Source organism: Plecotus auritus (assembly GCF_963455305.1).
Source record: "Plecotus auritus genome assembly, chromosome: 5".
Taxonomy (NCBI): Eukaryota; Metazoa; Chordata; class Mammalia; order Chiroptera; family Vespertilionidae; genus Plecotus; species Plecotus auritus.
In genome coordinates this window covers 180,120,703-180,148,332 of record NC_137776.1, presented here as the reverse complement: position 1 = coordinate 180,148,332, position 27,630 = coordinate 180,120,703, and the positions used below count along the sequence as shown (strand labels likewise).

General features: G+C 47.1%; 1 protein-coding gene across 2 annotated transcripts in view; it reads right to left on the bottom strand.

Moving 5' to 3' along the window:
* STXBP1 (syntaxin binding protein 1) overlaps positions 1-27,630 on the bottom strand; it is a 50,620-nt gene that overhangs the window by 15,270 nt on the left and 7,720 nt on the right. For both annotated transcript variants that reach the window (XM_080667208.1, XM_080667207.1), the window contains exons 2-11: positions 14,913-14,962; positions 13,246-13,327; positions 11,380-11,456; positions 10,455-10,533; positions 9,196-9,299; positions 6,502-6,650; positions 4,856-4,940; positions 3,972-4,102; positions 2,670-2,777; positions 1,278-1,338 (exon numbers count right to left, since the gene is read on the bottom strand). In XM_080667208.1, coding sequence (XP_080523334.1) covers positions 1,278-1,338; positions 2,670-2,777; positions 3,972-4,102; positions 4,856-4,940; positions 6,502-6,650; positions 9,196-9,299; positions 10,455-10,533; positions 11,380-11,456; positions 13,246-13,327; positions 14,913-14,962 — 926 coding nt within the window. The remainder of the gene's footprint in view (positions 1-1,277; positions 1,339-2,669; positions 2,778-3,971; positions 4,103-4,855; positions 4,941-6,501; positions 6,651-9,195; positions 9,300-10,454; positions 10,534-11,379; positions 11,457-13,245; positions 13,328-14,912; positions 14,963-27,630) is intronic.

Below are 27,630 nucleotides of genomic sequence, written 5' to 3'. Positions count from 1 at the left end.
GCATAACTCTTGCCAGGAAAGAACACGTTTTTGTCCATCCTCTGCCTCTCTGCATCCCCAGCTTAAGCGCTCTAGGCATCAAGTTCATGTTGAAAGGCTGCAGCTGAGTAGACAGGGGACAGTAGGGAGAAGGTGAAAAGGCTGGAATCTGCATCCTGACAAGTGAAAGGCATCTGCTCACTCTCTAACTGTGTGACCCACTTAATCCCACTCATTTATCCAACAAAAATTTATTGAATTACTACTACATTCCAGACACTTTTAGGTGCTGGACATACAAGGATCAAAACACAAAAATTTTTTTTCAAGTATTTCTGCCTTGAAGGAGCTCACATTTGGCAAAGGAACTATCCAGCTGAGTGGCTTGGCGCTCTCTGTGGGTGTCAGTGTGGGTGCACAGAGCAGAGGCACTTCACCAGTCTAGGGAGGAGTAGGGAAGGTTCCTGCTCCTCCCCCCAAAAAACAGCACCCAACCTGGCCGGTGTGGCTCAGTGGATTGAGCGTTGTCACATTCACCAAGAGATCACCAGTTCAATTCCCAGTCAGGGCACATACCTGGGTTGCAGGCGCAGGAGGCGGTGGATCAATGTTTCTCTCTCATTGATGTTTCTCTCTCTCTCCCCCTTCCTCTTTCTCTCAAAATCAATAAAAACATATTTAAAAACAAAAAAACATGATACCTGAGCAAAGGACTGGGACTTCACAAGGCAAGGCCCAGATAAGGAGCTCAGGTGAGGCTGGAGCAAGGTGGTGGGGACAAGAAGGAGGGAGACAGAGATGTCCCAGACCAGAGAGCCTCTGGAGCCTGACGACCCAGGTTCCATACGATGTACCAGCAGGTGGGGCTTGATTCTCCTGAAGGGGAAGTCACTAACAGGTTTTAAGGCAGGGAGTGACACCATCAGAGCTTATCTCCCTCTGCTGATGGGTAAGCCACCTCTGTAAACAGCAGGATAAGGAGAGGCCCAGGAAAGTTAGGTCATGAATTCTAATTCCTCCACAAGCTAAAAAGGCTTCACAGTTCTTCCAGCTTAAAATGAATCATGATCCAAAACAGCAAATATGGATCCTCGGAGTAACAAAAAGAAGCTCTCTATAAATATCAGAAGACGGGGTTCCGGATCTCAATCTTGAATGCAAAAGAAAGACAAAACGATCCCGGATAAAGGGAGGACTATGGCCCCCAGCTCCCCAGCCTGATGCTGGGAGGCGTCCTCCCTGCTCCGAGGGAGAAAGCAGGGTCAACTGACGGGCACTGCAGCAGCGCGTGGGCCTACCTTCTCCCCAGTGTTCATTCTCTTGCTGGAAGAAAAATCTTTCAGAGAACGGGTCACTTCCCTGGAAGACAGAAGAAGGCAGCTAAGTCTCAAAGCAGCACCAAGGGCCCCTGTATGAATGATATTGGAATAATGCAAGATTCTTCCTTTAGGAAAATGTGGTGACTTCTCCTGTCATAAGGGACGCACTTAAAGTGACTTTCTGGGAGAGACAGACAGACAGACAATGTTTTTCTAGCTAATATTCTAAACCAGGGTTCTCCAGAGTGGGGTGCGTGAATGACTCCAGAAGAGAGAAGAAAATATTAGGACATCTACTTATGCTTATTTTACTTCATCCTTTCCAAATTTATGTTTTTGTATATGCTGCGAAGTATACACATTAGTACAACAAAGCATATATTTTACTTCACAGATAAATCGAATTAAATGTAAATACTGGAAATGTGAATCTACATTTTTCTAAAGTTGAGTGATCCCCAAAGTGTGGAGACCACTTCTAAACAGCAGACCTATCCAAGACTATTATTTTCTCACGCTTCCTTGTGAATTTCCTGAATGTGGCAGAAGGTGTCTTTTTCCAAAAACAGAATTGTTTAAAGGTCTTATAAGAATGTTTACAGATTGGAAACATTTTGAAACACTTTCAGAGCAAAGTACTTCTGTGTGTGGAGAGTTCTTGCTCAGAAATTTCAGGTATGACAACGGAAGAGGAAGATCCCACACCAGCTACATAAAGAGAATTGCATAGTGGGGTCTGGACCTTCAAATGGAACAAACTCATTTTACATGCTCAGTGTTTATAAAGCACTAGAGGCCCAGTGCATGGATTCATGCACCGGTGGGGTCCCTCAGCCTGGCCTGCAGGGATCAGGCTGAAACCGGCTCTCCAACATCCCCCGAGGGGTCCCGGATTGCGAGAGGGCACAGGCCAGGCCGAGGGACCCCACTGGTGCACGACTGGGCTGGGGAGGGGCCACGGGAGGGCTCCAGGGTATGTCCGGCCTGTCTTGCCCGGCCGGACCCCAGCAGCAAGCTAACCTACCGGTTGGAGCGTCTGCCCCCTGGTGATCAGTGCACGGCATAGCGACTGGTCGAATGGTCGGACACTTTGCATATTAGGCTTTTATTATATAGGATTTTGCTGAGAGGTACAAATGCTTTCCAAAGCATTCCCCTAACACAATGAATTTTCTAACTTCCTGAAGCTGGTGGAGCCCTAGCTCAGGGATCAGGAGGGGTTTATCATCAGAGGTTAGCATGCTGGCCACTTTGCTGAGGCAGCGAGTTCATGGCTGATGAGCTCCAGCCCAGCTGCCCAGAGCGCACACTGGGAACCGCACTGGGGAGAGAGCAACGCGTCGTCCTGGAGGAGGGCAGGAGGGCTCTTACTGGGACACCTCTGCGATGTGCTTGTGGCGCAGCGTTATCCAGAGGTCGTCGTCCTCGTCCAGAAGCACTTCCTTCACCCGCGCCTCTCCGATGCCGCTCGTCTCATACCTAGAGAGGGGAGGGCCCACACAATCCATCCAAGTCCCCTCTGGTTTGCAACAGCCAAGAGCTCACAGTCCTCAGCAGACAGATGTCCCCAGGAATGACTTTACAAGCACCATGACCATCTGGTGTCTGCGGAATGGGCACTAATGGCTGCAATTCCTCGGGCAGAGGCTCCAATCAAGGTCAACTGACACGGAGCTCTGTCTTAGATGCCTCAGGGTCAGCTGACTTGAGCGCCACCTGAGCCATGTGGCTCAGGGTGTGAAGTCAGGTTACAGGTGAGTTACAAGGGAAAGACAAAGATCACCCTTTGTCCCTCCCTCAGAAAGGCCTGAGCACCATCCTCCAATGCGGGGTGTCGGCCGAGGACTCCTGTGGAAGCATGAACACCTAAGGAGGGCAAGAACCACAGGTGCCAAGGGGAGAGGAGCAGAGATCCATCCGCTCATGGCTTCAGAACCTTCATCGGAACCACTACCTCATGGTCAAGGTAAATGACATGAGAACAGTGCAGCCTGTTTCCATAAAAATAAAAATTAGGCCCTAACCAGTTTGGCTTAGTGGATAGAGCGTCAGCCTGTGGACTCAAGGGTCCCAGGTTCGATTCCGGTCAAGGGCATGTACCTTGGTTGCGGGCACATACCCAGTGGGAGGTGTGCAGGAGGCAGCTGATCGATGTTTCTCTCTTATCAATGTTTCTAACTCTCTATCTCTCTCCCTTCCTCTCTGTAAAAAATCAATAAAATATATTTAAAAAAATAAAATAAAAATCAGTTTTTAGAAACTGAATTTCTAATGATTGCTACCAAGAAAAAAACGTTTATAATGAAGGAAACGGCTCCTCTGCAAATGCATTCAGTGAGAAACTCCTGTGGATGTATTTGTCATCATATTTGATGATCATCTGCAAGTAAGATTCAACGCTGCAAAAGATATGCACACGTGCCCAATCGACACACTGACATGAGAGCAGACTACGGAGCGGGGAACTAAGTCCTTGTTCTCCCCCAAAAGGGCCCGAGTTCCTGGCTAGAAGTGCCGTGAGGATGTTGGGAACGCACAGACAAGCTTGCAGGCTAAGTGACAAGACTATGGAAGCACCCACGTTTCCTAGAATCGATGACACCCTTTTCCTAAGTCAGAGGTGTTTCTGGTTCATTTGCAAAGCTGCAGTCCCTCCGGGGTGAGCATACTTACTTGTACACGTCATTCTCGATAGGCAGCAGATCGTAACTCATAGCCTGAAAGGTCAGCTCATGAAGGACAGGGGAACTGGGGTCGAAACCGCGGTCCAGGATCAGGAGCTGGGAGCGAGCCTTGTCTGGGCCCTAGAGGGAAGGACACGGGGGACTTTCACAAGCCACTCCGTACAGTGCTGGCTTCTGCAGCACGCAGGGCCCTCCTGTAAAAGGGGGCAGCAGGCAGTGAACCCGGAGACAAAACCTACTAAAATAGCACGGAACACAGTCCCTTTACTGCTTGACAAGAATACCAGCCCACACGTGTGAGAGAGAACCCAGTATGTCTGTTTCACAGTGAGTGTCCTTTGAAGCAGATCTGAAACGGAGGCTGGGTCCACGGTGAGCTCACAAAGAAGAGCACCACTGGGTTCAGCTACGAATGGGGCGGCCCACCATGCATGTGCCCGGGCCGAGGGGGTCCAGGCCCTGGGACTTATGGTTGTAAATCCGAGATGCTGAGGAACTCTGTGCCTTGACTGCAGTGGGCTTACAGGAATCTATACATGTGAAACAATTAAATAGAACTCTCTCTCTCACACACACACACGCACACACATACAAACTAGTGAAATCTGCACAAGGTCCGTTTTCTGGGGTTGACATTGTTCTACTGAGGGGGTTCCAGTGCTAAATCTGGGGTCGTCCCAGAGAACAGAAATGAGTCGTCACCCTGGCTACACTGATCAGAGTCTCAGTCAGGGGCTGAGCATGTCACCAGAGGCCACGAGCAGGGACAGCGGCACTCAGCATGCTCTGTGACAACCGCGCTGTCCCCAGCACTGCCACCCCAGCGGCACTCAGTCACCTGGTGAGAGAACCCCGTGGTCCACGTCCACTTACCTCGCCCATGGTGGGGTCATCGGCTTTGTAGGCGTCGAGCTTGTCCTGGATTAGCTGGGCCAGCAGAGCATTGTCCTTGTACTCCCTGCCGAGGAGGAGAGACACAGTGACGGGGCCTCGGGAGAGAGGCAGGGCAGTGCAGGCAGGTCAAGGGGCACACGAGTTTCACCTGCATTGCTTGTTTACAATGAGAATATGGTCACATATGTGTGTATAATTAAAAAGGACAAACAGAAAAAAATCTTTATCTCTGTCCCGGGAACAGAAACGAGTGAAAAGCAGCTTCCGATGAACAGCCCCACATCAGCAGAGGGTCCTGACCATCTGTCCTTTCCCCGTGATCGGCCATCTGCGCCTGACCCACCTGAGTCTCACTTCCCTCGACTCAAATCCCCTTGGGTCTTGTTTGCTGGCAAGTGAGAGCCTCTGAACCTTACCCCGGGCTCAGCCTACAGTGTTTCCGGGCCCCACCTGGCTGTACACAGTGTGTGGTGCTGCCTGCCACCTGGCCAGGCTCGGGCTGAAGCGCCTCTGCTCCCAGCCCAGCCCTCCCACGAATGAAGGCCAATCCGCCACTCCTCTGTCCCGAGAGATGGCCTCGGCCCCCATTTCCAGCTTTTGTCAGGAAACACCAACAACAGAGGGGGCCAGACACTGGGCAGACCAAGGGAGGCGCTGTTCTTCGGTTACACGTCCAGCAGACAAAGGTAACAGGCTGGCTGGAAACTGACCCCTGCACTCCAGGTTCAGGCCCTCAGCTCCTCTGGCTCCACTTTCTCCTCACTGGACTCCTGCGTTCACTCCCCCGTCAGCCCCCCAAAGGTTTCCCGGGGACAGCCACTGAAGGACATAATCCCAAAGCTGGCATTCGAGGCCTCCATCTCGCCCCTGCCCTACGCACACACTGTGCTAGACTGCCCATGCTCCTCACACTTGCCCTTGGTTTCCCAGCTCCACGCTTTTGCTCATACCGATGGCAAAGCCAACCGTCCACAGAAAAGGCCCTCTGGCCCTCATCGGTCTTTTGAGATCCAAACCTGTCCTCCAAGACCTAGTTCAAACGTCCCCTCTGGTCTGAGCTGTTCTGGGTCCTCTCAGCTCCAAGGGCTGAAGGGCCCCTGGCTGGTCTGTCCTTAGGCATACCTCGCAGCGCTCACACGGCAGGCGTGCACAGCCTACGGCCCGTCTGCCGGGATGTCCCTGCCTGCCCAGACCAGGGCTGTATCCTCAGGTGGAGTCTCCCCAGCCCTTAGCACACAGCAGGGAAGTGATGCATGGATGACTTTATAAAACCTGACTGTGTCCTTTACAGAATTATTTCTTTGTATTTTACCTTACTCTGAAACATCTTCTGCAAAGATGACGTTTGTTTTTAAAGGTTAGAAAGAGATGAAAAACTATAGGGAACCTGGGTGGCCATTACATAGGGGTTCATATTTTAGTTACTCATAACTGAATATTTTTGTATATTTCATGCTCTTTTCTATATGTATTATTATAGTTCATAATAAAATTTAAAAAATAACAAAACCATTGGGAGAATAATTATAAATGCGAGACACTTAAATCTTGACCCTGAGACAATTGGCAAAGGGATGTTACGGCCAGAGGAATCGGGGCAGCTGCTCCCGAGCGCACTGCCTTACCCACGATACCGCACGGCTGGGTACTCCTTCAGGGTGGCACACAGAGTTGCGATCTGCTCTGCTAGGCGCTCTAGTATAGGGTTCTTCATCTGAGCCTTGTGGGGACTGTAGAAGCTCTGGAAAGAGTCAGCCGAGTCCAGGGAATACACCTGAGGCGGCGGCAAAAATACACACACATACAGTGTTTGCATCCAGGATGCTGAACGTCAGAATGTTCTCCAAACCCGATCGCGAGTCTTCAGAGCATGTTTTCATTTATCCTTCAAATCTGGGCTGGGTGTCTGCTGGGCCAGGCACTGTGCTGAACACACGGGAACTATTCGTGACCAAAACATGATCATCTTCGTGGAGTGTGTGAAGGGAAGGCAGGCAGTAAACAAATGATAAACATAATGAAAAGTAAGTTGGCCCTAACCGGTTTGGCTCAGTGGGTAGAGCGTTGGCCTGTGGACTGAAGGATCCCAGGTTCGATTCCGGTCAAGGGCATGTACCTTGGTTGCGGGCACACCCCCAGTAGGGAGTGTGCAGGAGGCAGCTGAATCGATGTTTCTCTCTCATCGATGTTTCTAATTCTCTATCCCTCTCCTTTCCTCTCTGTAAAAAATCAATTAAAAAAATATATATATTTTTTAAAAAAAGTAAGTTGTATGGCATGTGAGAAACTGGTCTGTATGAGAAAATAATAAAGCAGGGAAAGGCCCTTACTGGTTTGGCTCAGTGGATAGAGCATCGGCCGGCGGACTTGAAGGGTCCCAGGTTCAATTCTGGTCAAGGGCATGTACCTTGGTTGCGGGCACATCCCCAGTGGGGGGTGTGTAGGAGGCAGCTGATCGATGTCTCTCTCTCATCGATGTTTCTAACTCTCTATCCCTCTCCCTTCCTCTCTGTAAAAAAATCAGTAAAAATATATTTAAAAAAATTAAAAAAAAAAAAAAAAGCAGGGAGCCAAAACCGGTTTGGCTCAGTGGATAGAGCGTCGGCCTGTGGACTGAGGGGTCCCAGGTTCGATTCCGGTCAAGGGCATGTAACTTGGTTGCGGGCACATCCCCAGTGGGAGGTGTGCGGGAGGCGGCTGATCGATGTTTCTCTCTCATTGATGTTTCTAACTCTCTATCCCTCTTCCTTCCTCTCTGTAAAAAATCAATAAAATATATTAAAAAAAAAAAAAAAGCAGGGAAAGAATGCCCGGATGGGCTGGACAGGGAGGACAAGGCCTCCTAAGGTTTGAACAGGGCTTGAAGGAGGTGCGGAGTGTCTCACCAGCAGGGGGACTTCCCCATGGAGGGATGGCTGGGCCAAAACCTGAGGCAAGCGTGTCTGATGAACAATGAGGAGACCGGCAGGAGAGCAGGAGAGGAGGCTAGTGTCAGACTTCACAGGCCATTAGAGGGTTAAGTAAAGAAGGGATAAGACAGAAATTGTGCTGTGACTGCGTGCAAATGGCGCTTTTTGATTGAACAATTTTGTATCCTCGGGTATGTTCTAACCACTTTTCTTTTTCTTTGGAGAGTTCCGGAAGTTTAAAGTTTTCTCTTAAACTACCTAGCCTACCAGCTAAGTATTTTCTCAGAATCTCACTGATGTGAACCGCCCTGATCATCTAGAACAGTGGTCGGCAAACTCATTAGTCAACAGAGCGGCAAACCGTGGCTTGTGAACTGCACGTGGCTCGCGAGCCGCAGTTTGCCGACCACTGATCTAGGAAACCGCAGGGTTGTTTTTGAAGTGTATTGCTTTTTAAAATCTATGAAATACGGTGTGCTGGAACATGCTAAAGGTGGATTTTGTTCAATCCAGGTGGTGACAGCGCTCACAGGAAAAAAATGTGCTGCCCTCAGGGAATGGGCTTTGGGCCAAGTGAGCTGGGAAGGCGACCGTGTTTAAATGTTCATGCTGTACTTTTTCCATCCCTCCTTAGCTAAGAACAGGTCACTATTTGGTGTTTAGAAGCCGATCTATAAAGATTCCATATGCCAGCAGTCGCCAACCGGTGGACCGCGGACCCCTGGTGGTCTGTGAAGCCCAAAAGGTTGGCGACCGCTGCCATATATCACAATCATTTTTTATCTCTACAAAATGCATAAATGTCCTGTTATCTTATTTCTTTGTTTGCCAGAAGACCTTTTAACAAATCTTAAAAGACCAAGACATACATTCTGAACCCTCTCACCATCAGCTTCTCCTTTGCTGGCTTAACAACTTTGTGTTTTCCAAGCGGGCGGCTTGCTGCCGCCCTCCTGGCACTGGCAGTGTTAAGGGCTAATGACGAAGGCTGCCATCTGTTCACTCAGCACATGACAGGCTGAGGTTATCTCTACATAGAAACAGTCCCTTCACAGCAGATGGGCGTCGTCTGATCCCTTCCCATCTCTCCTTCCATGCTCCTTTTGGATTGTCTACCATTTGGTTATCGGGACTCAGCGAGTTGGGGTGAATGCTGGGAGCACGGAGAAGTGCACACAAAGGCTTTAAAGGGTCAGAAATAAATGCAGAGTAAGATGAAGGCCGGGCAGACCCCTAAGGAATACCGCCTCTTTCCATTACATAAACATCAGCTCACAGCCCCTCATTCAGTCTTCCAGAATATGACACCTTCCCTCCCCACTCTGTGTACTGCACCCCTACCCGCCCCCCGCAGAGCTCCTGACAGAATAACAAGGATGCAGAGTTCCATGAGCTCCCTACCAGCCTCACCTGGGACTCGTAGGGGAGAAACGCAATGTTGATTTCCGTCAGAGTCTTGATGACTTTGGCTGCTCGAGATTTTACCAGCTCGTTAAACAAGGCATCTGGACAAGCTGCAGGAATGACAAAAGCCACTAGGTTTTCCTGTCCATTTGCTGGTTAATTGCCATAGTCACATGTGTCTGGTGGATTCTTCATTTATTAGCATTTTAACAAAGAAAATAAAAAGTTAATTCCTTCCTAAAATATCCACTACCTCCAGGCTATAAAAGGAATATAAAAACACCCATAAGGTTCAACATAGAACAGAGGAACAATGGCAATAAAGACTGAGATACTGACAGCTAATAAAAAGTGTTTTCTGACATCAAGGAGAGGAAGGGGAAAACCCAGAAGGGATTAAGGGGTGGGAGAAGACCTGCAATATACACGACACCATGCACCTGACATGCTCGTGAAAAATAAAGTAACGGAAAATCCGTCACTGGGCAATGTGATGCTGGTGTTTCCCTGGACCCTCAAGGAGCTCAGCCGCTCAGGACCCACTTGGTGGGGAACCACGGTTCACACAGCTCTCCTGGGCCAAACACGGGTGCAGGGTCCCAGAAATGCATTCTTGTTTCATTATTACTCATGCTGCCTACCTGCTCTCTTTGTCACCCACATTAAAATAGTATAAGTATTCTTTGCCGGAACCTTTCCCCACTTTCTCAGGGTAAGTTTTGCCGGGTTTCCTTCAGAGAAGAACACCAGGGAATCTGTTGTTGTTGTGTGCTCTTTAGCTATCCCGCCTTACTCATCTCTCTGCTGTTAAAGATTGACCAGGATGTTAGGTCACTGGCTCCTTGCACACAAATCCACAAAATAACAGAACGGACTCCAGGACAATGATGCCAGGCTAGCTGAGATAAGACCAGATGAAATCTTTGTGGTCGGAAAACGGATGGACGTACACTATAGTTTAGTGATATCTGGAAGTCCATATGGTGGAACACCAAGGCTGGCACCGGGAAATTCTGCTCAGCATTAAACCCTCCAGTCCTAAGAAGAAGTGCTATTTTTTATCAGAAAGGACTGCACTAGCTAGAGGGTTTGCATATGTATGTGCTTATTTTTGTCTCTTATGCAATTTTTCTTCTAAAAGAAAAGATCGGGACAATCATGGCAACAACCCATTTCTTCCCCGTTGCCCTGGCGTGGTTCTGGTTCACCGTGCCACGCAGAAGGCCTCCCTGGAGGACGGAGCAGCACCTGACAGCCGTACTCACAGTCAGTGAAGAAGACATGGGCAGCCCGGTACTTCGCCGTCGGTGGGTCCTTAAAGTCATTCATGAGGGAGCGGATAGACTGTGAAGAGGGATAAAAAAGGCAACTGAATCCAATTCTAGAAGCAAATGGAACCTATATCTGGTCAAAATTAAATCCAAGAGGGCACTCAAGCTACTTGTACAAAATAGGGGATTTTTAATGTGCAATTCTAACTCATGTTTTGAAATTTGCAACTAGGATTATTTGGGAGTTTAGATGAACAAAAGCCTTCTTAGATCATTCCAGAATGACAGTGTCAGTTCTTTGATGCCACCATAACATCGGTCCCTAAGAAGAGACCCACAAGAGAGGAAATTGGTCAAAACTTTCCAGGAGATTCACACCGATGAAGTTCTAGCGATATAGTTGCATCTTCAGAAACTCACACGTAAGCCAGCTTTTACAAGGGAAAAGAAAGTGTGAAAACTGCGGGCAACTTATGGGCTGAGAGACAGGCCTAAGACAACTATTAGCCAAAGCCAGGAGGTGGACCTTGTCTGGATGCTGGTTTGAACCAACCCCCCACAATGGTAAGACAGGTAATTCCGAACACTAATGGGATGGTGATGCATTCAGCCTGAAAGTATAAGACACCTGAGTTCGGAAGGCTGATCCCTAACTAGATAAAGTGGACTCCTACCCAGAGAGGGCGTGCAAGGGGGAAGCTGAACGGCCTGGCACTGGCTTTCTGGACAGCGGTGTATTTCAGACAGCGTAAGGCTCTCTCCACTCCTCTCTGCCTCTCCCACCCCCCGATTGTGAGCTGTGGTTAAGCAGAGCAGTGTGTTAAATGCGTGCTTAACCTAGAAACGGCAGACACTGCTGCGCAGACGCCACGCCAGCACGAGTGACCTTAGCCAAAGCTCTTCCAGGGGGAGGACTTACCTTCTCTGACGGAGTGATGAGGTACACAGCCTCCAGGCTGGGCAGTGGCTCCCTGCACTTGTTGATATCTTCCACAACTAGACAACAAAACAGCAGCCCGCCGTGAATAAGAAAATGCAACTGGTCATCACAAGACTGGAAGTGACAGGCACAGGCTACCTTCAGACAAGCACACATAAAAATCTGGGGGGGGGGGGGGCGGGGGTCACCGCTTCCTGAGAGTCACCGCTTTCCACTGTCCCACAGAGCTCAAGATTTTAGAAAACCGGAAACCTTATCCCACTAAGTATTCCCCACTCCCCATTTCGGTTTCAGTGAATTCCTTGATCTGCTCTGACTGAAAATGGAAAATCTGCCACTTCCTTCAGGTTTTGTTGCTGTTGTTGTTCATTTGTCCCCCAAAATCCAAGTTCCTTTAGAATTCCCACGCTGGGTTTATTTATCAGCCGCTGGCCAGTTTTATCATTTTCCTCTGTATAGCAAATGAGGACATTCCAGACATACCCTCTCAGTAGTTCCAAGGCAAAACGTTACATGTTGTTAAGGCAAACCAGGGCTTTTGGTCACTTGTTCTTTCTGGCTGTGTCACCACCCTAGAGAGAAGAGCTTTGGGAGGGTCGCCCTCTCACAGTCACCTGGCAGAGCTCAGGAGTTACCTCCGCTGGACCATCTCTGGTACAGGGAGAGCGGTACTGTGGGGCCCTTTCCTATGCAGGTGGCTGAGGGAAATAAGCGCATCACTTCAGGAGTATCCCTTGAAACATTTATAAAGACTTCTCACCCCAAGTAATGTTCAAGTTAATACCGAACCCCTCAACCCATCTACTTCACCAGGGGTTGTACATTCTTGAGTCTCATAAGCCAATAATACTTTCCCCGAAAATGTTTTGGGATTCATCATAGGGTTGCTTACTTTTAAATTTTGCCAAACAAGTGCACTTTTAAAAAGCTACCCTTGGGGTAGGGAAGAGTCTGTGTGCAGGAGGAGAGAGCTGAACCCTCACCTACACCACAGGAAGTCAATAGATAATGTCTAACATCGATGGATCAGGAGATAATATTATAAGTATTTATTTAGAAAAATAACAAAGATAACCAGAAGAAAGAGCAAGATGGCTTTTTCTGGGGTGACTGGCCTGGGGGTTGGGGGAGAAGAGAGTGGGGCAGGGCAATGCTGCTCCTTTGCTAGAAGCTTGTTAGCTCCATTTGGCCTTTTCCTCCCCTAACCTTTGTACGTTTTTTTGCTTTGACAGAGAAAAACATAGTTTTAAAAATTAATGAAAATAAGTTTGTAAGCTCAAAGCATCTAACCATAGGACACTTAACTCTCCTAGACACTGCTAAGTGTTTTTCAAAGCAGCTGCACCAACTGACAGTCACATAGGAATTCCCATTTTTCTACATCCTCCCTGGCACTTGGCAGTATCAGAGTTTACATAGTCCAGTCTGGTGAGTGTACAGCCATCTCTCACTCTGGTTTCAATTGTAGTTCCCTGGCCCTTAAAGTGGGCAAGCAATTTTTCATGTATTTATTGGCCATTTTGGATTTATTCTTTTTTTAAGTGCCTGGTCAGGTCTTTTGCCCATTTTTTCTTCTTCTTCTTCCTATTGGATGGCCTGCCTTTTCCCCTGATTTAGCCTTCCTTTTGGCATCCTTTAACAGATATCTAATGAGCATCCAGCAGTGGCCCAGGGATTCAGTGATGAACAAGAAGCCTTGGGTCTCTCTCAGGAACTTACAGTCTTACCACCCAGGTCGGTGGAAGAGTCTAAAGTCAAGTAGATAACACTGAATAGGGAGGAGGAAAGCTGGCACGAAGGGAAGGCCTGCGTGTCACTAACGGGCAGAGAGAATGGTGCGCTCACTTGTTATCCCCTCGGTCATGATGTCCGTCATCTTACAGCAGGAGGAGAGCATCCTCATGCTCAGCTGATCGACCACCAGCACCTGGAAGCAGAGAGACCAGCTTACAGCCCGTACGGCACCTTCTCGCTCTTCTCATCAGCTCACCGCGTCAGACTTCAACGTGAGCCCCAGAAGGGCAGAACACTGAGACTCAGCATTTCCGGGGGCCAGCAGAAGTTTGCTGAAATGCATGCTAGCTTTTTCCCCACACGCTAACCTAACTTGGGAGTTAAGAGCTTGCTCTTACTGACATGACTTAATTTTATAAGTTAAAAAAAATTAACCTTTTTATTTTCCACGATAAAGAGATCCATTACTCATAAAAATGCAAAGAAAGAGAAGAGACAAAAACAATCTATAGCACCCACACTCAGAGAAGCTATACTGGGAGGCTTTTCTCAGGGCACAGCTTTTTCTTAAAGGGAGAGAGCTCCGCACTCGCGCCACAAGGACAGTCCGGGAGGTGGGGACTGTTACAGTGTCACCTGGACGCACCTTCACCAGCACTTACATCACCTGGGAGCAAACTGCGCTTCAGTCCAGATGGGAGGAACAAGACGTCCATCGGGCCTAAAAGTTTCCCGCCTGCAGTTCTTCAGCTAACCTTTCCTAGCTCCGTGCAGCCACTGTGGACCGAGGGAAGCAGCTAAAGCAAGGCTAGCTCTCCCTCTTTAATGATATACACTGAGGGAACGGAGGCTAGACACGATGTGGCCCAGAAAGCACCCTGCTGCAGCGTAAGGGCCAGTGATCATTCTATGCAGCAGCTTCCTCGAGATCCTTTTACAACTCCTAGGTCCACAAAGACAGGCATAGAGAGTTCCCTCCGCGCTGGGGTGAGGGGGATGTGCTGCTAAAACAGCCTCACAAGTCCCGGGGGAGACTTCAAAACCCTCCTGTGCCGTCACCTCTGCTGCTCCCGGCCGATGGACTTGAAACTTGCAGGCAAGAGTGGTTGGAATAAACTTCAATAGCACACAGGGAAGCTCAAGCGCAACGGATGCTCTCCTGGCCAGTGTAAGGCCCGGCCCCAGACAACCAAGAGACCCTTAAAACGCTGACTTCCTGAATGGAGGCCAGCACACCGTCCACTCCTCGCGTCACCCGCTCCAGGACCTGAGGCCATAACCAACCAGTTTGATTGACTTAAATACTTGTTTCATGTACATTACATGTGAAACAGCCAGCGTTGTTCTCCAAGTTACATGAATAAACATGTAGCTACTGACAGATGGGGACAGACCGAAAGGGGGCTTTCCACCCCGTCGTGTGGGCTCCATGGAGATGCTTTAAGGCTGCCAGGGGGGCCAAAGGGCCTTGCCTTTCTCCCACGGTGGGCAGACCCGCCCTCTCCTGGTTACATATGGGTTCCAGCTAAGGTTCTGTTTGAATAAAAGAGTTCCACTGAGAACCTGCCTCAGCAGGTGATCTTTCAGATAAGCGTTATGACCAAGAGATTTCATAACCAGGATCATGTCAAATGAGAGGCATAAGCAGATTACCTTTCCTAATGTTATTCTCTGGACACAACGAAGGTCTTCACACTCTGCCTCTACACCTTTCCCGCACTGTAATTCTTTCCACGTGAACTCCCCTTTAAGGCCATTAATTATACTGTTCTGCTTACCTTCCACTCCCCCTTCTTCTTTACCTTCTTTATCACATCATGCATGATCTCTGAAAAAGGAGGGCAAAGAAAGGGAGGAGGAAAAGGAGAAAGGAAACTTTAATGTACGTTCAAGGACTTCAACTCCTGCCTACTAGACTCGGTCATTTTTCTCCCCAGAGGCTTTGTTCTCGTTGCTCAAACAGTCTGTTCACTGAGCCAGACTCAAGCCACCATAAAGGGTTTTCTTTCTGGACTGGCCTGTGTGGCTCAGTAGTAAGCTTCAGCCTGTGAACCAAAGGGTCACAAGTTCGATGGCCAGTCAAGGGCACGTGGGTTTCAGGTTTGGTCCCCAGCCTCATGTGTGGGAGGCAACCAACCAATGTGTCCCTCTCACATCGATGTTTCATCTCTCGCTCTCCCACTCCCTCCGTCCCACTCTCTCTAAAAATCAGTGAGGATTAACAACAACAACAACAAAGAGTTCTCTTCCTGTTTCCTTAATTTGGTGGCTCTCAAACTTTTTGGTCTCAGGACTACTTTACACCTCTAAACACTGAGATTCCCAAAGGGTGTTTGGTTAGTCTCTATCATTCCCCTTTACACATGCGTGTACCCAGCCATGCAGGTTTCATAGGAAAGGCCACTTTTACCGCCCTTTCCTAACCCAGGCGGTAAGCAGGCCTGTTAGCAAGTGTGTTTCAAACGCGTAGGTCATTCTCTATGGCACAATGGTTCCCAACTCTGCTTTCGACTAATGCAGTAATCTGATGTGCAGTAAACGTGTTCTGAAATGTTTAAGAACTGTATTCCTGATTACAACAACCCACTCACGGCAGTACTCTTGGAAAACACAGAAAATACCATGTATTACTTGTTTACTTAAAAAAAAGAAAAAAGAAAAATAACCTGTAATCCTGTCAACTTGAAATGCTTAATGAACATTTTAGTTATTTCCTACTAGCTTTTTCTATGCACTCTTACAGTTAAAATCATGCTATATATATAATTTTGATTATACCTTTATTTTTCAGTCACCAAACTCATTTCCCCAGGTTAATAAAAATGCTTTCTAGGATTTAAAATGCAACCATAATAGTCAATAGTTTCCCAATAGCCATTTAGATTATTTCCCATGTTTCAGTGGAATGAAAAATTAGAAACAAATATATACAATAATAGAGCAGTGGTAAGTCATTTAGGTTACATTTCTACAATGGACTACTATTTACTCATTAGAAATAATGACATAGGAACTATATGTATTCATTCATTCACTCATTCAGTAACATTTGTTGCGTAGCCACTGTTGGCCAGTCATTAAGCATCGGGCATGAACAGGAGCAGGATACCCCATGGCGCCAGGGGGAAGGAGGGAGGAGACCTTGGTGGGCTTGGAGATCTGGTGGCAGAGGTGAGGGTTTCCTGTTGGAGATGGGTCCCGGCTAAGAGTGGGCAGAGTGGTCTCACATATGGAAGGTCTGAAGAAAGAGGGTAGCAAATACCTTCCCGAAGTCTGGGAAAGTGAACTTAGAGATGTGTTAGCGTTTCTGGACAGTATTAAGGGCTAATTTGAGGTTCATGACGATGAATTTAATGTGAAACCAGGCAGCTCAATTGTGGGGTTTTTTGGTGTATTTTTTCAAACAATGTTCATCTATCCCGGTACAGGCCAGGAAGGAAAGAAGAGTTGGTTTCAACTAGTTTAGGGTTAGGGTTTCCCCAGGTGAGTACAACAGAGGGAGAAATTGCTCAAAATAAATGGCTAAGAGAGGGGGGAAAGGGCATGTTACAACTATTTTTTAAAGTATACAAAAATAGGAAAAATTAGAGAAAGTTATACCAAAATGTTATTTTTGCGCAGTAAGATTATGATTAATCTTTAATTGCTAATTTGTCTTCCTATGTTCTCCCCAGCTTTCTGCATTGAGAGTATATTATTTTTTGTAATAGAAAAAAATGGTCTAAAAATAATGTAAGTGATACAGTTAGGAGAGTTTTCTGGGTATGGAATGAGCAGGCAGAGTACAAATATTCTGGGCTCTTGGTAAATTCTCCTCAATTATTTTCCAAAAAGCACAATTTACACCCTCACCAGTACTTTCCAAATTACCATACTGGTAAAATAATAACTCGAGGTGTGCTTATTTTAATCTTTGCTAATGTGTCAGCAGAAAATGGTATATTTCACTGTTTTTATTTGAATTTATTTTATTACTGAGGATTAATACTTTTTTCTTTGCTACCACACAAAATTAATTTACATCCAATGGCTTTAAATTCAAGTCACTTTTTGATAAGGGAAGACAGAGGTAGAATAAAAAAAAATCAAAACAAGTGTCACAAGTGGCAAAGACAGACTGACAGCTGCCACGCCAACCCTCCCGACCTGCTCTGAACTTCTCGGGCATATATTTGCCATGGTATTGTTAACAGCCAATCCTAACCCTGCCCTACATTTTTCTAATCCGATACCAAAAAGAAAACAAAGATTAGAGCCCATCTGAGTATTAAGAGAGTCAAGTCGCTTGGGCTACTTCCTCACAAATAATCCGCTGCCGATCACAGTCTATCTCCCTTGTAGGTTCTCTTGTGTGAAAAGAAAGAATAAAGCCTCTGACACGGGTCCAGCCAGCTGGTCTCATTTCTCTGTGCCAAATCACGTGTACCTACAGCCAAAACATCACTCCCCCACCCACCTTGTCAATGGAGATGGGACAACAGAGACCAGGGAGCTTCAACTTCTCCATAAGTACGAGGCCACGGTCCTGGTGGACCCCGCTTCCCTCACTGCCAAAGGGGTAAGGAAGTGGGTTCCTTCAACCACACCCTCTAGTCTAGATCCTAGCTGACTCCCAAACTCCACAAGTCCTGAGAAAAACAGCAGGTGCTCAGATTACCTGGGACCTCTTCAGGTGCACCCGGTACACCAGCTGGAGTCCCAAAGCTCAGACTCTAGCGATAGCTGCAGATCCTACCCACCCGGTGAAGCCATGTCCTTACAGCCTTGGCAATGACCGCCCTCCGCAGTGACCCGTATCAGGACACCTGAGCCCAGGGCACTCCAAAACACCAGGAAAAGCAGGACTAGTATCAGATGAACCGGAAATGTGAGCATCACCAAAGTCCTCAAAACCAAATATTCTCCGCTCTGTAGCCCCAGAGCTCCATGCTGCCCTGAACAGGCGCACCAGGCATCTGGGGCCCCCGGCTGGGAGGAGAAGCACCTCCATTCGCTGGACTGCGCTCACAGCTGCTCTCCTCTTGCCAATCCAAAGCACAGACTTTGCAGTTACCCCACCCAGGTCTTCGAAAAGGCACCCTCTTGAATAAACCGTGGTGGTGTGAGGGTAAACGCTAATTACTCAGGCAGAGGTCATCCCCAACCTCATGATTGAGAAAAAATGCTAAGGCCGTGGTCGGCAAACTCATTAGTCCACAGAGCCAAATATCAACAGGACAACGATTGAAATTTCTTTGGAGAGCCAAATTTTTTAAACTTAAACTTCTTCTAACGCCACTTCTTCAGCATAGACTCGCCCAGGCTGTGGTATTTTGTGGAAGAGCCACACTCAAGGGGCCAAAGAGCCGCATGTGGCTCGCGAGCCGCAGTTTGCCGACCACGGCGCTAAGGGAAGCACTAAAGTTAGACAGACTAGGGAAAATCCAGTTCAGGCATTTACTGGCTATGTGACCATAGGCAAGTTTAAAATGTTTTCAACTTCGTTTTCTTAGCTATAAAATTAAAATTATAATACTCTAGCCCTAAGTGGTTTGGCTCAGTGGGTAGAGCATCGGCCTGTGGACTGAAGGGTCCCAGGTTCGATTCCAGTCAAGGGCACATGCCCTGGTTGTGGGCTCGATCCCCAGTGGGGGGTGTGCAGGAAGCAGCCCATCAATGCTTCTCTCTCATCACTGATGTTTCTCTCTCTCTCTCCCTCTTCCTTCCTCTCTGAAATCAATAAAAATATTTTTTTAAAAAATTATAATACTCTAATGACCTGCTGTGAAGACTAATGAGATAAAATGCCTAGTACAGGCACAGAGGAGGCATTCAACCAAAGGCACCGATTACAGTATCGCTATAAAAATGTTGTTCATACAGACAAGAAAGCTATGACATATCCCTTCCACCAATCAAAAATTTTCATATAATGTAAAATCCCTATTAAAAGGAATTAAATATTAAAAATACAGCTTTAAAATAATCACAAAAGCATTTAAAAGCAAACTCTGGGTATTTCACCAAAAACATTAAACCTTCTCTGACCATATGTGAATACATTTTGAAATAATGGTGCCAATGCACATAAACCTTAAATGTAAATACAAAATTGAACATGAGAATCCTTATCCCCTGTTGAGCAGACAAGTGACCTCTGTTTATTTAGGAACAGATGTATCAATGTTGAATCATGGGTAGGGCCCACAGCAGGTAAAACATTTCATGTCACAGCATGGGCACACAGGACTATATTTTTAATTCGCTATTACCTAACATTGTTCTGAAATTTCACTAAGACGGGCAAACAAAATGAGATAGAATAATGGTAAGAAAGATGCAGAATATCTGCCTTAGGAAATCATGGGAATCGACTGAAAAACTACTGGAAACATAAAAGTATTTAGAGAGGTGGCAGATACAAAATAACTACAAAGAAACCAAGAGGACTTTGATAAGGCAACAGAGTTGCTAGGAAGACGGCTGCACCGGTTACCAATGTGTACTGGGCTGGGACCCGGGAACCACCCCCTGTGAATTAATTATAGCCAGAAAGTGTACCCCAAATGGTCATCAACTGATGAAGGGATAAATGAAGTATAGCCATGTAATAAAATATTATTCAGCCATAAAAAGGAATGAAGTACTTACATGCTACATATGAACAAACCTTTAAAAATGCTAAGCCAACGAAGCCAACCACAAAGGACCACAAGTTGTGTGACTCCATTTTTTTTAATTGTTTAAGGTATTACAAATAGTAGTACATATGTCTCCTTTCCCCCCATTGACCTCCCCCCGGCCTCTCCTACCCACCATGTGATCCCATTTTTATGAAATGTCCAGAATAGGCAAAGCCATTGCGATAGACAGTAGATTGGTAGTTGCCTAGGGCCCGGGAGAGTTGGGGGTGATATCTAAAGACTACAGAGTTTCTTTGCGGCTAATGAAAGTATTCTAAAATTATGACGGATGCACAATTCTGTGCCTATATTAAAATTGTATACTTTAAATGGATGAATGGCATGGTGTGTGATTCATATATCAAGAAAGCTATTTGGGGTTTTTTAAAAGTCATCAGAGAATTTTAGACGAACCCTTCAAACTCAAAACACAAATGCAATTTTGCTTAATATAAAACTGTTCCATAGTGTCTTCATCTGAAGACAGGTATCCTCCTAACTCCTATAAAGTATCATTTCATTATCTAAAATTATAATTTCCTATAAACTTCCATCTAATTGTGACTTTGTGGAAGTCAGAGAGACCAAAATAGAGAGCATAAACTATCAGCTACAGGGCAGAAGCAGGGCCCCACGCCCCGTAACAGTTGAAGGGCAATTGGTAAAGCCGAGAGTGCTCCGGTTCAGGTTTACTGTCCGGGGTGGGGAGTGGGAGAGAGAGGAGGCGGCCCATTGTTTGGAACGGTCACAAGCTTTAGACTGTGCAGAGATGGGTGAACGATGACTTGATGCCACTGCCCTTGTAAGCACACCGAGACTGTATAAGACTCAAATGTCCAACGTTGTACACCAGCCTTGGGCTGCTGCCAGGATTTGAGAGGAGTGCGCGATCATAAACAAATGCCTGATAGCCGAGAAACCAAATCCTAACCTCAGACTCATAAAAATGCTGGTAGAGTTACTGAGTGACTATTCACTTTCTCGTCCACAGGAAATCCTCATTTTTCTATCTAGTTTTCCCTATTCTGCTTCCTAAGGTCTAGACTCTAGAGCCAAAGGTTAAGGAGCTAGGAAGTCTAAAGCAAAGCCCAGGTACCTTGGAACTCTGATTAGAAAGGAAATCTTAAACTGGGGGCAAAAGGAGATCAGAAATAGGACTTCCCAGCTGCACTTTAGATGCGACAGCTCCAAAGCAGCTATTTCTTCTCCAGAGGCTGCCTAAACACGATGTTCCATGGGTAAGGAGCTGTGAAGTTACAAAAAATACACAAAAAAGAAAACCAAAACAATGTATATCTTCTTAAAATCAATTGCTTATGGTAGTAAATACTATTGAGTTATATTAATACTAGAAGCCCAGTGCACGAATTCATGCATGGGTGGGGTCCGGCCAGCCCAGCCCCATTGGGGTGGATCAGGGCCAGGCCTGTTGGAAGGAGGAGATGGCGGGAAGTTGGCCGGCCAGCCCACCCCCGATTGGGATGTGGGGATTGATTGGGGGGGGGGTGTCAGTGGCTGGGGGAGGGGCTGTGGGAGGTTGGCCAGCCAACCCCACCCCTCACTGGTGTGGGGGGGGGCGATCAGGGCTGGGAGCCGGCTGGGGGGAGGGGCTATGGGCCGATGGGGTGGTAGGGGCCCATTGGGCGCGGGGTGGCCGGGGGGAGGGGCCACAGCAGGTTGGCCAGCCGGCCTCAACCCCCAATTGGGCTGGTTTGTTGGCTGCAGTGGGTGTCATAGCGACCAGTCATTCCGGTCACTACGGCTTTCCAGTCACTGGCTTTTTATATATATAGATTTTAAAACGAAGAGACCAAACAAAAACAAAAAAATGCTAAAATGGCAATTAGTCTTCCAGGACAAAAAGCACTATTATTGCAAATAAGACTTTTTTTTAAAGACCTCACTAATGAGGTCCGTTTTCAGACAAGACAGTGATCCTATCAGGCAGGCATTTGGGAAGCATTTTACATTTACTAGAGGAACAAGCACATTGCCTTACACATTAGAGCTCAGCTGCCAATGGCCCATTTGGTCTGTCAGCCTGTGTCTGTTACTCTGCAGAAAGCTCGGCCTCCTCCAGACGCGCAATCTATGATGACTACAGCGATTCCGCCTTGAACTGTAGGGACCAAGAATCAGTATCTATCATGATCTCGGCAGGAACCCAAGCTGTGGCCAGCATCTTAAATTGGCAGATGTGGCTTTAATGGCTCCAAATCACATTCCTTGAGTTAAGTGTGAGTTTCCCTAAGGGCTAAAGGATTAGGAAAACTACGCTTTGAAAAGCGGGGGAAAGAATGGAATATTTCATGCAATCCCCAAAACCCAGGACAGACAGGGGACTTAGGATCATCGAGTCCAGTGGTTCTCTACAGGGAGTGGCCTTACCCCCGCCCACAAGGGCACACTCGGCAACATCTGGAGACATTTCTGATGGTCACATTTGGAGGGTGCTATGGGCATCCACTGGGGAGAGGCCAGGGATGCTGCTACACATCTCACAGCGCACAGGCTCAGAAGGTCCATGGTGCCGAGGCTGGGAAGCCCTGACCTCATCAATTTTATAAAAGCAAGTGATCCGAGAGAGATCAGGTGACTTGTCCATGACCGTGCTGGTAGGAATCCTCTTACCAGAAATTCAAGATTCTGATCAGCCCAATCTGTTCTGCTCTAAGATTTAACCTGCTTCAGGTCTGAGATATTAAAAAAGGTTTAGTCTCACAAAGCCTGACAAGACCACAGGCTCAAGGCCCCTCAGGAACCTTCAGTACAGCCAGTCTAGAGGTGTCGCACTGACATGACACCTCAGGGGAGCTTCCACAAGGCAGAAAATGTTCCCCACCCACGTACCCCAACACACACAAAGGTCTAGTTTCAGGAGGGCCGCTTCCTGTGCCCAAACCCATGTAAGTGGTACCATAAGATACCAGGAGAGGGAAACACCCGGTTGGGTCTGTCAGGATCACGCACGGGGAAGAAGGCGGGGAGCTCTGAGAAGAGGAGAAGCGCCAGAAAACCCAAAAGAAACGGCTGAGTTTGCACGAACTTTCACGGGATCTGCAGACCAGCGGTTTCCTCGCCGGCCTCCCGTTCCCTGAAGAAAACACTCTGCTTCGTGTGTTTTAAGTTGGTGGTCAGTTCTGCCATGCCATCACGTTGGTTTTCCATTTCGCTGGCCCATTCCCTACTTCATTCTGATTTTTCACGTTACCTGACAAGTGAGCGCTCGGACTACCACTTTTATGTTTGAGAGTGATTTAAGAAACAAATTCTTTTTTTTTTTTTTAATTTTTTGAAGTATTACAAATAGTAGTACATGTCTCCTTTTTTTCCCCCATTGACCGTCCCCCATCCCCCCCTTCCCCCTAGTACATGCCTTTACCTGCCCCTCCCCCAGTGTCTTTTATCCATTGGTTATGCTTATATGCATGCGTACAAGTCCTTTGGTTGATCTCCTACAGCCCGCCCCCCCCAACCGCAACCTCCTCTGCCTTCCCGCTGTAGTTTGACAGTCTGTTCAATGCTTCTTTGCCTCTGTATCTATTTTTTTCCCCATTTCATTTTTTTTTAAAAATCTTGCCTCTGCAGACTAAGAAACAAATTCTTTACCGGAGCCTTCACGCCATGTTTCTGTTGTTTTTCCTGATCAAACTTTTACAAAGTGTCGTGTAGATCTTTTTTCTTTTCTGCTTAAATCACCCAGACCACAGGCAATTCTCTCTGGTCATTATTTGTATGACAATGTGTAGATGGGCCTTCTTTGTCCCTCCCCCATTTACCTGGGCATTATTTGAATATTGCCCTCTGAATGTGTGCTGGGACAACGGTTTTGCTCTGCCTTCTGCTAGGGGATGGGTGGGTGGGGTGAACTGACTGGGGAAGCCGTCTCTCCAGATTACATAATTTAGTGAAGAGTCCTATGCCAAGGACCACGCCACTGGGGATGTATGTTGGGGTCTATGAGGGGTGCCCAGAATCAGAAGAAATGCCTTTAGGCTTCACTTGATTCCCTGCCTCCCAGTGAGCTCGTGAGCCCACGCAGAATGAAGTGCCTGGACTTGGGGTGTCCCAGTGTTTTCTAAGCTGTCTCTGTTTACTTAGACTTTTGCTTGCTGCCCCCACAATTGGCCCGAGAACTCTAGCAGACTGTTTCCACCCTCCTGTCAGCGGAGAAAGGAACACTGCGGCCAAAAGACCAGTCATTTTGCTGTTAAGGAACCAGGGTGTGGTGGTCCCGGCCTCTGACCACTCCCCTTTCCTTCCTGGAACACAGTTCTTATCAATGATAAAGCCTTATTTTAAAACTCCAAGTCTGTGGTCTTCTTTCCTGCAACAACGTGTGGTAGCTGACTTAGCAGGCCCAGGAGAGCGGACTCCAGCTGAAGTGGAGTCCTAAGCCAGGGCCACGAAAACCAACCAAACGTACACAGAAAGTGCCTCGCCAGCTTGGGGAACGGGCCGTGCCAGGGACCTCTGGAACTTAAAAGAACAGGAGGGGGCATAGGCATGTTGATAGAAAGGTATGTGAGACAGTCACATCCTAGGGCCACTCTACCACTTCCCTTCCCTGGGTGATCGTCCTCCCAACATAGCAGAACACCAAACCTTCCTCCTGAGTGCAGAGGGGTCCTGGACCGGGGACCAGAGCATGAGTCTAATACTGAAAACAAGGTCTAAGTGACCATATGTGGGGCCCTCTTCATCCACGCAGCTCCCAGGGCCCTCTTCATCCACTCAGCTCCCAGAATTGGGGCAGCTTGACCTTTATCCCCCAGGCAGGAGCCGGAAAGAGACTTCTCTGGGGAATCAAGCCCAAGAAGGAAATCTAAAGATACTGACATTGGAGATTCCCCACAAACAGCCCACCCAGGTCAGAGCCATGCACGAGGTCAGCACTCCCAGTCAGCATAGTCTCTCATTCCCAATCACAAGCAGCCAGCCAGGTGTGGGTCACATCCGAGGAAAGTTCCTACATGGGAAGTAGAGACCAAAGTAAATAAAATCTGGAGGAAACAGACAAGAAAGAAATTTTTCAAAAGAGAGAGAGAGAGAGAGAGAGAGAGAGAGAGAGAGAGAGACATAAAAGAAGACACCACATCCATGAGAGAGAGAGAGAGACATAAAAGAAGACACCACATCCATGAGAGAGAGAGAGAGACATAAAAGAAGACACCACATCCATGAGAGAGAGAGAGAGACATAAAAGAAGACACCACATCCATGAGAGAGAGAGAGAGACATAAAAGACACCACATCCATGAGAGAGAGCGAGAGAGAGAGAGAGAGAGAGAGAGAGAGAGAGAGAGAGAGACATAAAAGAAGACACCACATCCGAGAGAGAGAGAGAGAGAGAGAGAGAGAAAGAGATAAAAGAAGACACCACATCCATGAAACAGGAGTAGGGGCTGTAAAAAAGAAAACTAAAAAGAGCTATTAGAATGTCTACACAACCTGACAGCAGAAACTTAAAATTAAATTGAAGGGCTGGAAGATAAAGTTGAGGCAAAGACCAAAGAGATAACTGAAGAAAAAGATAAAATTAGAGGACAAGTCCAAGAGGTTTAACCTCTGAATAGTAGGAATTCCGTAAAAAGAAAACTCAGGAGAAACTAGTGAAATTACTGAAGAAGTCAATGGTGCCAGGTGCCGGACGGCAGAGGGCCACTGCGTGTCTAACAGACTACGGCCCGCGGGCCAAATGCAGCCTGCAGACTGATTTTGTACACTTTAAGCTAAGAACGGTTTTCAGACTTTAAAGGGGTAGGGAAAAAAAAAAAAAAAAGAATGTGTGGCAGAGACCATACCTGGACCACAGAAACTAAAGTATTTACTACCTAGCCCTTTACCCACCCCCCCAAAAAAAAAGTTCTGACCCTGGTCTAACACAATGGATAAGAACAGGCAAGTACCAAGGCAAATTGCTATGGAAGTCCCGAACACTGGGGCTAGATCGAAGGTTTCAGAGGGGACCACATGGGACACATACAAAGGCACTGCAATCAAATGTCTTCCAACTTCTCAAAGGCCACACTGGAAACAAGACGACAGTGGGGCAAAGTCCTCACACCATTTGCCCCGCAGGGCCTCACCCGATGTATCACCACTGCTGGTCTATCTCCCACTAGGACAGGGGTGGGCAAACTTTTTGACTCGAGGGCCACAATGGGTTCTTAAACTGGACCGGAGGGCCGGAACAAAAGCATGGATGGAGTGTTTGTGTGAACTAATATAAATTCAAAGTAAAGGAGCGGAGGGGAGAGCAAGAGAACCGGATAGAACAGCCGGATCCGGCCCGCGGGCCGTAGTTTGCCCGCGGCTGCACTAGGACCAGGTCTGCTTATAAGCTTTGTATCCGCTGCCCTTAGCACAGCCCTGGCATGCAGGAGACACTGCATGAATGTTGGTCAAATGAAGGAAAACTTGGTCCCAGAACCCTCCCAGGCTCCAATGATTGTTTTTAAAATGTGTTTTTCTCTACTTTTCTCCACCTCTATTTCCACCCTCAAGAATAAATTAGGCTTTCCTAGTGTGATAAATACTTAATATCTCATTCACTTCCTACAAGGTCAGCTCTTAGACCAAATAATTAGTTAGTTGACATTTAAAGCAAAATGTCAGTGGCATACAAAAAACAGAAAGAAAGGACTATTGGAAATCTGCCCCGTGAGAGCTTACCATTTGAGCTATCAGTAGTTATTCTTGCTTGGAGCCCCAGAGGCGTATATTAAGATCAGATCAGTGTGCATCAGAATGAATTACTTCGTTTTAACCAATGCAAACCTTCCCAAAGGGCATCAGAGTAGGCAAGAGCTGGCTGTTGTCTAGCGATTATTAGATTATGTGTCTATCAAAAAAGTTACTCATTTCCGTGATTCTTCTAATGATTTATTCAGTAACCTTGAGCAAGTATGCTAATCTCTGTAATTATATCTGTAAAATAATAATAACCCCTTATAGTGACTCTTTGTTTCCCAAGCAATGTTTTTGCATATTATTTTATGTGAGTCTTAAAAGAATTCTGCAATGCTGGGATTAGAATCTTCAATTTAAAAAGAGGTTAAAGAACACATCCAGGTCACCCAGCCACTAAGCATTAAAACTGGGACTGTTAGCTGGAATCTGACTTCTAGTCCAGAACTTTTCCCAATACCCAACATTGCTTTTTGCTAATTTAAGAAAAAAAATGTTTAAATGAGCATGGGGGGAATATGTAAGTAAAACTCATACTTGCTGGAATTAAAACAAAGTCGTAGATACCCCCCCTGTCTAGCAACAGCAATGGCCCTGCACAGAAGCAGCTGACTGAGGCAATCAAAGAATAGGATCCAGGTGGGGACTCTCCAAGCACTTCCCCTAAAGGCAACCACAGGAGTAGGGTTCAAAATTTATGGCTGTTGAGTTGCCAGTGATAACTATAAAGTTTGGCCTGGCTCTCCACTAAAGAAAAAATACTTCATTAGCTGCCAAATACCTGTTTGCCTAGGCCAGTGGTCGGCAAACTCATTAGTCAACAGAGCCAAATATCAACAGTACGACGATTGAGATTTCTTTTGAGAGCCGAAAACCGACTTCTGCGCATGGGCCACGAAGTTTCAATCACACTGTACGTGCGCGCCCGCACGTGGTATTTTGTGGAAGAGCCACACTCAAGGGGCCAAAGAGCCGCATGTGGCTCGCGAGCCGCAGTTTGCAGACCACTGGCCTAGGAGATGCTGTGTGCCCAAAAAAGCCAGAGGGGAAATGTTTCAGAGCATGTTCAATAAGCCCTTTTTGGACCCTGTGGCAGACCTTTGCTCTCTTGCATCTGATGGTTAGCACATGAATGATACCTGAG